This window comes from Onychomys torridus, chromosome 10 (assembly GCF_903995425.1).
Source record: "Onychomys torridus chromosome 10, mOncTor1.1, whole genome shotgun sequence".
NCBI lineage: Eukaryota > Metazoa > Chordata > Mammalia > Rodentia > Cricetidae > Onychomys > Onychomys torridus.
Window position 1 is genome coordinate 72,190,257 of NC_050452.1, and position 11,115 is coordinate 72,201,371.

The 11,115-nt window shown below is 45.8% G+C and overlaps 1 protein-coding gene across 1 annotated transcript in view; it reads left to right on the forward strand.

Annotated features, from left to right (window-relative positions):
• The window catches only part of Tgfbr3 (transforming growth factor beta receptor 3), a 183,279-nt gene that overhangs the window by 152,659 nt on the left and 19,505 nt on the right, over positions 1–11,115 (forward strand). The window contains exons 13-14 of the mRNA XM_036201220.1: positions 899–1,204; positions 3,285–3,402. Coding sequence (XP_036057113.1) covers positions 899–1,204; positions 3,285–3,402 — 424 coding nt within the window. The remainder of the gene's footprint in view (positions 1–898; positions 1,205–3,284; positions 3,403–11,115) is intronic.

An 11,115-nucleotide genomic window follows, 5' to 3' on the forward strand; every position in this document is an offset into this window, starting at 1 on the left:
GTGTTTGAGTTGATTGTTTATACTTAGTTTAGTCAAGGAAACAGGCACCAAAGTCAGAAGAGCAGTTCACACAGCCACCATGTGTCACCAAACAGTGGAGGCCAGTCCTGTTCCAGGGCTTTTAACAGAGTTCAGGATCACTAAGGTTTGAATGCTGTTTACATTTGCCTAAGCACTCCTTCCCGTGTCTAAACAAAGGAACCTTAATAAGATCTGGACACGGCACACAAATATTTTGTAAGTCTAAGTGAGTTGGGAATGTTTCTAGGTTAGTTTTCCCTTTAACGCCCCCACCCCACCCCCAGGATTATGGCAATGCCGGCTTGGTGCCAGGTTGGTGGTGGCCACCAGATCGCTGTCCCTGATCCAATGCACCATAGGCAGGACAGGACAAGGCAGGACGCATCTGTGACTTTCTGCTCTCCTAGTATTGGTTCTGCTTTCCCGAGTAGTCCTCTCTGCCTCAGGCATGTGGAATCTCCCATGTCCTGAGCTATTGAGCAGCCTTTAAAAAACTGGTCTTGGTAATAATCTACTATTGTGACATTAGGGGCTCTACCTGTATTTTACTTATTTTGGAAAATCCACTTAAGTGCGTAATTTGCTTTTTATTTTTCTCTCTGAGGACTTATAGAGCATCAGAGACACTTATCCCATCTTGTCTTTGTAACTTGTAGGATAGCATTTGAATTAAATGATTTACTGTGATTCCTATCATGTTTAAATAGAAAATACCTTCATCAACCAGTGTGTGTTACTGTTACAGCTAGAGGATTATACTGTGTTGTGAAAACAGAGCCGTGTCTCACCCGAAGAACTATGTCAGGATATTGTCTGGGTAACGGAAGTAAAACAAGATGCCAGCCAGTTCTGACTTGAACTTTCTGTTCCTTTGCAGGTATCTGTCACCAAGGCTGACCAAGAACTGGGATTCGCCATCCAAACCTGCTTTGTCTCTCCATACTCGAACCCAGACAGGATGTCTGATTATACCATCATCGAGAACATCTGTCCGAAAGATGAGTCTGTGAGGTTCTACAGCTCTAAGAGAGTGCACTTCCCGATCCCACACGCCGCCGAGGTCGAGGTCGACAAGAAGCGCTTCAGCTTTGTCTTCAAGTCCGTGTTCAACACCTCCCTGCTCTTCCTCCAGTGTGAGCTGACGCTGTGCACCAGGAAGAAGGGCCCCCAGAAGCTGCCCAGGGTGAGTGGGCTGTCCTCTGTTTGGGTTGCGATTTGGGTATATTTAGGTCAAGAGACGCCCTACTAGGAAAGTGTGATCCAAGTTACTGCAGGCTGAAGTTTTAGTTTTGAGTTTTTGAAGCCTTCCAATTGAAGTAACAGTCTGAACAGGGACGATGTGCTGTAGGGTTTTGGAAAATAAATCCTGACAGTGTGGTAGTTTGTTTTTCCATGTGTGCTTAGCTGTACCTTAGAGTGATAAATCAGGAATGGTTTCCACTGAGGGAGAGGCCTGGCCCTGGCTCTGTTGGTCAGAGAGCATGCCGTGCCAGGAGAACGAAGAATCGAAAGGACAAGATCAGTGTGGGGATTAATTTTTCCAGGGCCCGCTGAGACTGGAATTGCGATTGTTTTTTTGACCTTCTCTGTGTGTGTTATAGGATGGCCTTATCTTGGGAGGATTTCTCAGGGAAATTAACAAATATTTTACTTTTGCCTGGTTTCTTATCAGTTCATCATATTTGCCTTGTGCCATTGCCCAAATTAAACTGCTACGTTTGGTTACCATAACAGAAATCAGAACCCTTTGACCTTGCTGGGGCAGCCCCTGCAGGGGTTCTGTTGGGTCAGTTATGACACCTCGTTAGGTCTGCCTTGTGTGGGACAGGTATCGTTTCTGTGACCTGATGCAAGGACGTATAATTTCCTGTGTGTGTTTATTCTGTAGCCATTACACACAGTCTAAACTGGCGTCTAATGCTCTTGCTTTCGTGGATCCACTGGTGTCTCAGAAGCCCAGGATTAAACTGTAGCATTTATATGTATGTAATTCTCTAATATAGAGACTGGAAGGAAAAGTGGGAGGGGGGAATCTATAGAGTTTTGTCTACAAATAAATGCACACTAAATTACCAACCCCAGGGAACAGACACAGGCTGGGCCCTACTCACTTTCGTCTGTAGAGCTGCTGCTACCCTCGTCCTTGTCTAGAAAGTAACAAGGCACTTTCCTCCGGGGGAGAAGAGCAAAGGCAGGGCGGGTGAGTGCGTGCAGGAGGCGTGCTCAGGAGGAGCTGTGAGACCGCCGCCTCCTCCTGAAAGGCAGCGGTTCCCTGGTCCTAGTAACTCTTGGGCACTTGTGTGGCCTTCTAGGGAAAGGTGCCATGATCACCAGCCCTGCCCTCTGCTGTGAGTTAAGTGTCTGGCCCAGGTCAGCCCCTGAGACAGAGTTAGTACCCTACGCTCTTATTTACCCAGACAGCAAAAGGGAAATATAGGAGTGGAATAAGCTACACACCTTTTCAACAATGACATACATGCCTCCCCCTCTATAGGAAAGGAAAGCTCTTTTCAGGGTGCTGGTGGGTGGAATGTCTTCTTATGATGTGTCTCTGACTTATGTGTGGCCCAGAGAAGCATAAGCTTTTTCTGATATGATGCTCCCACCCCCAGCATGTCCCTGATAAGTTTCAAGCCTTTAAATAATTAGAAACTGCTGGAACTTGTACTTTCAAGTCTGGGTGACGTATTAGAGCATGCACTGAGCATGTGTGAGGTACCAGACTAAATGTCTGCACCAGGAGATTTAAAAAAAAAAAAGTCCAAATTAAAACAAACAGAAAACAAGTGATTGTGGGAAACCTAATTTTGTAGAATATAAAAAACATGACAATATGCTTACCATTTTAGATGACAAATATAAATTCTATCATCTTTATAACACAATACGTGCAGTTTCCCACAATCACAGGTTATAGATGTTATCATAGACCATTTAAATGAAGCCATTATTATACAGAGCCAAGAGCGTCACACCTGTAGCTCTCCCATTTGCCAGACTGATTCTGAAACTTCTAACTCTTTTGTTAGAAGAGCCGACGAGGATATTTGTAAGCTCCATTGATTTTTCCAGTATAGCTGAAGACATACTGGGTCTGCCTTGCTGGCTCCCTGACTATGTAGGGTTCTTTGGAGAGCACACAGATGCACGGTGTTCCCCATGGTTAGCAGCTGTGAGCTGTCTGCTAAGGGACCAGCACACAGCCTGTGCAGGGCTGGTGACTTTGCTGTGAGCCATGACTGCCTTGCTCTGCCTCTCTGCAGTGTGTGAGCCCTGACGAGGCCTGCACCTCTCTAGACGCCGCCATGATCTGGACCATGATGCAACATAAGAAGACATTTACCAAGCCCCTGGCTGTGATCCACCAAGTTGATTATAAAGGTGAGAACGGGAGGGGGGGGGAGACATGACTCCTGTAACGGTCCTCTGGCCTTTTGCATAGTGTGACATGTATGAACACACACATGCACACAGGCACACTGACTAATGAGTTTCCTCTGACCTTCACTTACATGGTATGACATGTGCCTCCACACACAGAGATACACACAGTAATATATTTCTTCCAACCTTAACTTGTATGATGTAACACATGTGCACACATACACAGACCAAATAAGTTTTTTAAAAGTTAGTTCAATAAATTGAAGTCCAGTTTTATTCAAAAAATAAATCAGGGCTAGTGAGCTCACTCAGCAGGTTCAAGTATTTGCCCTGAAGCCTGACTACCTGAGTTTGATCCCAGAACTCACATGGTAGAAGGAGAGAACTGACTTTCCCAAGTTGTCCTTTGACCTCTGTCCACGTGTGTTCCATGGTACACATATGCACCCGCATGTACACCCATCTATATTGAACACATAAATGTAATTTAAAAAATTAGTTTAGGGCAAGTCCATTTAGAAAATAATTCTTTGCCCCCAAGAGATTTCTGATTCTGTCACTGTGGCTATTTGTAATTCATTTACAAGTTACTTCTTGAAAGAGTAGATCAAGGGGCCAGAGAAATAGCTCAGTGGAGGAGAGCTAGGCAGCATGCAGAAGACACTGGGTTCAATCCTACGCACCACAAAAGAATTAGAGCGTCATAGAGGCTGGCTCCGCCATGTTACTCTCCACTATATTTTCAGCTGTGCATGTGTGAGTCTGTGGCACGCTGGGACTTGCACGTAATTCAGAGTCCAGATTTCCACACTTACTCACAGTTCTGCTGGCTGCAAGCGACCATAACGCTGCATCAAGACCACAGATAACCTTTGGGAGAGATTATCGTCTGTGGACATCATCCATTTAGGGATACTGGCAGAAAGAAAGTTGAGATTTATAAATGAGTTTTCAGAACTTTGTGGCTCCTCCTCCTGCCCAGAGCTTCCATTGCTTCATGTTATAAGAACACCCACCAAGCTGTGCTGAATAGGAGGAAAGGGGGGACGTGTCCTGAAATGTGTGGTGTCAGCACTAGGGAGGACAGGCAGGGCCAGACACCCAGCAGGGAACCCCAGGGACAGTAGGGAGAACACCACAGCGCCAGGGGCATGAGCAAGCCAGGATGTATCAGGCAGCTGTCAACAGCTGAGGGGTGGGATCACATGTCCCGTGGGTGATCTGAGTAGTTACAATCCTCCCTGTCTAGAAACAGCCTGTCACTCTCCTTGCTATCAAGGGTGTCAAGCTGAGAAGAGGCTGGCAGAGTGAGGGGGTGAGAGGGGATGTTGAGCCTCCAGGGTAAGGTAATCCACCGTTGGAATTATGGACCCTGTCCCACCATCCTGAAGGACAGAGAGAAGCCAACAAAAGCTAGTGAGCAGCTTGGACCCAGCTGCTGGGCATTAGAGGGGAGCCATGCTGGCTGGTGCTGACACCAGATCTGGGTTTAGGGTGACCCTTAGATGGTACTTTGGGGCTAGGATTTGGCAGGACTAAGCAATGGGTGGTTCTGGAGCAGTCATGAGCTACCAGAGAGGAGGCCGGTGGGTGCTGCCAGTTTCTCAGTAAGATGTGGTCTTTGTAAGAAGAGCTGCACCATTCCAGGTATCTCACCCCTTCAGAAAGGCAGGAGAGCATGGGGTAGGGACTGGCCCACAACCCTGAAGTTTTGGGTACTGCTCTGGCACCCTCCATACCCAACTGGCTGTGACCAGCACTCACGACCTCTGTATTTCACATTCTGCATCTAGAAAGGGGAGGTTGGAACAGGGGACACACAGCCCCCTCCAGCCACAACCCTCAGCTGAGCTGCTGAGAGGAACAGATTTCCGGTTCATTTCCTGACCCTCCCAGATTCAGAGTATACATATCAGATGTTGATTGGTTTTTGTCTTGAATGTGGCTCACTTTACCGTCAGAGTTGCTTCTCCGCCATTTGAAAGGTACAATAGAGAGTCTCCCTTAACTTGGGCTGCCCAAATACTGCTACCCTTGTTGTTGAGTTTGGGGGAGAGGAATATGAATAAATTGTGTTGCAAAGAATTCATAGTTGGGCAACAGCTGACTGTGTTTTGTGCTATAAAAGTAGTTAACAATAGCAGCAGCCCCCTCACTCCCCATCCCTTACCTTACCCTATTTTGAGAGCGCTCATTCAGCTGGTAATTGGACTCAGCAGCTGGTTGTGCCCATGCCAGACAGTACTTAGGCATTAATATTACAACACTATAACTTCCAGCAATTCTTTCATTCTTTTTTTTTTTTTAACTGCAGTGGTATTTTTCTAAGTAATTTCTCTAGTAAATTAGGTAATTACTTTTATTTAAACTCAAGAGTCATTATATTAAATGTTCAGCGTTTTCTTTACATAAAAGTTCAGGAGGAAAGTGTTGTTTTTTTAACCAGATATCAAAGCAGTTTCATGAGATTCGCTAATTGAGGTGCGAGTTTAGTGGAGAAGCAAGTGGGTGAAGAGTTTATTGCTCAGGTTTGTGAAGCAAACTAGAGAGGTTGAGCTGCGGTACCAGCTTCCAGGGGCCACATGCAAATTCACCTTCCTTGGCAGGAATAGGTGGGTTTTCTGATTGCTAATGACTCCCCTCACCTTCTGTGTTTATTTTCTTTGGCTCTGAAATCATTTCTGTTCCATGTAGATCACTGAAATCTGTTTCTCTCAGCCGCACAGGGCACTGGAATATCTTTGGGAAAAGGCAGGTGATCGTTGGCCCAATAGCAGTGGCTTATTTAAATACTGGTAACTGATGTTCTTTCTGGACGTGGGAGATGAGGGATGCCCTGACCCAGCAGCTTCACTGTCCACGTTCACCGCTCCTCTTGATGTCCTTGCCACAGAGCCAACCATCTCTGGCCATTTGGTCCACCTTTCTGTTTTGCAGTTGGGTTTTTTGAGACCACAGATGTAGGTAGAGAGTAGCAGCCGCCACTGCCAGTAACCACGAGATCTTTCAGGCAGTGTTTCTTCCTTTGTGGGCAGGGAACGCGGCCATCAAAGCTACATGAATAATTCTAGGCTCTTCCCATGGGCCATTTTTAGTGGAACCTTGCTGAGTATGTCATTGCCATCTTTGATCTCTCAGATCAGCGTTGGCTGATCCTCATGCTACTGAAACCTTCAACAATGGATGAAGATGCTAGACTGTCGAGGCGCTGGAGACGGTGATGAGGATGCAACATCCATGATGCATTTGTTTTGTGCAGGGCCCTTCCTGTGCTAAATGTTCAGGCTGTTATAATTTAATTCTCACAGTAGCTTGTAGAGATGGGCTTTAACAGACCTGGCCACACACTGTACGTAGCAGGCCAGGGTTCAAATCCATCCCTTTGAATTGACACCTCTACAAACACTCATAGCCTAATACCAGTTTTTAATAACTGCCAAGATTATAGGGAGCTGTCTCCTCACCTCCACTCCCTTCCGGCCCTCCCCCTCCTCACCCCATGGCCCACTGTTATCAAGACAGTGCCCAAGTAATCTAAAGAATAGGAGCTGAAAATCAGATGAAGAAATTAGGGGGAAAAAAGAAAACACGTTTCTGGACAGGGTTAAAATGTTAGGGTGTGTTTAAAAGAGCAAACTCAGACCTTCTGTGACTTTATGACTTAAACACACACAAAAGCAGAAAACACGAATAGCTGATGAGTATTATGGTTTATGGCAAAACAATTAAAATAGTTGAGGTGGTGCCATCCTGCCGTCGTTTCTGAAATACTTCAGCGTATTGGCAGGTTTCCCAACTTGCCATGATTTATACTCGGCTTTTAATTCTTAGCAACTTAAACTTTTGCAGTTCTGGATTTTTCTCCACACTTAAAAATAAAAGCCCCTATATATCATGAATACTCAGTAAATGTGGATTTTTCTCCCTTTTCCTCACAGTCAAACTAGGTTCTTTCAGCAGAGGAAGGGGTATTGGGAAAGAGAGTTTCAAATGTCAGTTAGAAATTAATCTCAAAGAGGCGTGACTTTTTGGAACACATTTGGATTTTCCAGAACCAAAAATACTCTTAAAAAAAAAAAAAAGTTTGTCCTCAGGTTAGGGAAGAGATGCGGGGGAAGAGTAGGGAAGAGCAGAAATGTCGAGTACCAGAATGAGGTGCTCGGTCCCTGCGGAAGGAGGATGTAGAACGCTCATTAGTTCATCGGCTTTACTTTGAAAACCTGTTGTCTGGAAGATTTTACATGTATGTAAAAATAGAATGAGCCCTCCAGGACCACACCATCCAGTTTTAGCGACTACATATTCATGGTGAATCTTGTTTGGCCATTCCTATGGCTCATTTGTGTGGAAGGAAACTGAACAGTTCCATCCACCAATAACCCAGGAGATACCTCTGACATTTAAGAAGCATCAAAAGATCTTGAGGAGAAGTCTGGGCGTGGTAGCCCACACCTTTAATCCTAGCACTTGGGAGGCAGAAGCAGGCGGCCCTCTGTGAGTTCAAGGCCGGACAGGGCTATATGGTTTGATTAGTTCAGAAGGGGAAATGAAGAGATTGTGAGAAGCGTCCCAGTGCTTGGATGATTTAGGAACACCACTGAGAACAGTGTTGGGCTGCTGGGAGAGAACCCAGCAATAGAACAAGAAATGATGTTTCGGGTTGTTTATTCTAAAAACATGTTTACTGAGTCCCTAATCTGAGGCCTTTTAGACCTTCAGGGCACAATGTGTCTCTCTCAGAATAGCATCTACCTAGGACTGATAACTCTGATGTGGGTGCTCTAGAATAGTTAGCATCATCCTTCATTTCTCCCCAGTAGATGCCAGGGTCCACCCCCAACCTCGTTGTGACAACCCAGTATGATTCCAGAAGTCTCCATGTTTCCAAAGAGCCCCCCCCCCCCCCCCCCCCCCCCCCCCCCCCCCCCCCCCCTGGTGAGAAGCATTACCCAGTGGCAGAGCGCAGATGAGAAGTACCCAGAAAAAGGGTCAGAATCCTCCAGGTAAGGATAGGCAAACAAACGAACAAACACCAAGCAAAACAAAACCTCTTTTGAATAGCCGAACAAAGTCGTCCCCCCCCCCACCCCCCCAGTGTGTGCCCATTTGATACTTTGTTTCTTTGTGGGTCTTCTCAGGCCTGCAGTGTTTACAAAGAACTGAATAAAAATGGGATGCCAAAAAGCTGTGGTCAGTTACTCATGCATACCCTGCCCCAGACATGCCAGTTGGTGAAAGCTCTGCCTGACAATCTGAAGAGGGAGATTTTGGTTCTAGAGGTAAACCAAAATTTGTTCAGAGTGTATGAAAAGATATGGTCCAGAAGGTTGATTATAGTGTATTCTTTCTGGGGAGAAAAAAAAATCCACTGTTTAAATTCTCTCTGCAGCAATATCTAGGATTCCAGTCTTTTCCCTAAGTAAATACGGCTGCTCTTTTCCTCTTAGCGGGCCGGCTCAGTTGTAGGGCTCTGGAAGAGATGAAGCTATTTTTGTTATACTTGGGGGTTATGAGGAGTTGGGGAACAAGAAATGTTAGAGAATGAACCCTGGCTCCTCAGCTTTGCGGTGTGGGTTTGTCTCTGCGGATGGTCTTGAGATGAGACTTGACATAAGGAAATGAGGCTTGGATGTTTCTGTTTAGCTCTCTGGGAGGGCCCTATTTGAGGTGAGAGGAGAGTATTAGATCACAACCTAAGTCCATTAAGGATTTTTTAAACAATACCATCCATCACCAAGGCCTGGCCATAAAACCTAAATTCTTACATGTGAGGTCTCCCTCTGGGAGAATCCTTCTTTTTAAACCACTTGGGATTCTGAGTGACAAAGTGTAACCACAGGCGGAAGGCTGGATGGAACTCTTCCCAGAAATATGTATACTGTGCGTGGATGCACACTGATGAGACCTTCAAATGCCCCTGCGCTTGGTTCAGTGAATCAAACTGTTACTTCTTGAAAAGTAGGTGAATTTTGTGGTTAGATACTTCCACTTCATAGAGTTCTTAGGGGTGTGAGGTAAGAGACTTTTTGTCTACCTTAATGTATTACACAAATCAACAAATGTTAGTGTTATTACTGCTGCCAAGAAGCTGAGACCCGGGAAAGTGCATTTTAGGCAACCACTCTGCCAACTATGCGCATCCCCAGCCAGAAAATGCATCTTTAGAAAACGCATTTTAGCAGGCGGTGTGGCACACGCCTTTAATCCCAGCACTCGGGAGGCAGAGCCAGGCGGATCTCTGTGAGTTCGAGGCCAGCCTGGTCTACAGAGCGAGTTCAGGAAAGGCGCAAAGCTACACAAAGAAACCCTGTCTCCAAAAACAAAAACAAACAAAAAAAAACCCCCACATTTTATTATTTTATATGTGTGGCATTTTGCCATCATGTTTATCTGTGCGCCACTTGCCTGTCTGGTGTCCTCAGAGACCAGAAGAAAGCATGTGATCCCTAAAACCAGAGTTGCAGATAATTGTGAGCTACCGTGTAGGTGCCGGAAATCAAATCCAGAAGTGCTGGAGGAACAGCCAGGGTTCTTAACCCCTGATCCATCCCTCTAACTCCTAGAAAACGTATTTTATAGTTTAATGAGTGTGAGTTCTGCATACTAAATTGTATCTTTTTTTTTTTTCTAAGACTGTGTGCCAGCTTCATTTCTGCTGCTGTAATAAAATATCCAAACAAAAACAGTCACATAGAAGAGCAGGAGTTCACTTAGCTTATAACCCTAACTTAGTCTATTGCTGGGAAGACTCAACGCAGGAACTTCCAGCATCCAGTCAGATCACACCCTCGGTCAAGAGCAGAGAGAAGTGTGTGCATACCTGCTGTTCGCTTGCTGATGCTCAACTCCATTCCTCCAGTCCCGTGCAAATGTAGGACCCTCGTCTTGGGAACAGAGCCTCCCACACCGGGCTGGGTCTTCCCACATCCATTAAGATAGCCCCCTACAGACGTGCTTACAGACCACCAGCAGACAGTCCCTTGGTGAGACTCTCTTCCCAGGCAATCACAGTCAGAGCAAACGCCACAGACAGGTTTTCATTATGTGGGTCAAACTGGCCTGATGCCATTGTGTGCCCAAGCCAGCCTTGAACTCATGGCCAGCCTGCTCCCACCTCCCAGGTGTTGGGACTAAAGGGTTATATACTGTGCCTGGCTTCTGAATTAATTTTTAAAAACACCTTAACTTTCTTAGTAATTGTATTGATGTATATAACTTGAATGTATCCCCATCAAAGGGCCGCCATGATGCTCAGATTCAGGGGACCGTACAGTTGCTGGTTACTTCTTCAGAACTGGACTTGGTCCACTTGAGATGGTTAACCCCAAGAACTTAGAATCCCACCTCCTTTCACACTGTCAACCTTATTATTTATTTTTATTTTTGTAAAGACCGGCTTGCATTATTTTGCTCTAAATTTCACAAGTTCTTCTTCTGTTCTGCTGTGAGACCAAGCGGGTCCTTCCTTTTGAATAACGATGAAGCTGAAACTGAGAGGCACCGAGCACATACCACTCTTAAAAGTCAAGAGAAAGGCGGCATCTGAACCAGGGGTTCTTCACGCTTTTCGACAAGAGCTGGCTAGATGGTGTATTTGGCTTGGGGACTGTCCAGCCGCTGTCTCGAGTGTCCAGCTCTACTGCGGCAGCAGGAAAATGACTGTAGATCAGATGTGTTGTGCATAGCCACGGAGCACTGCTCACGGGACGA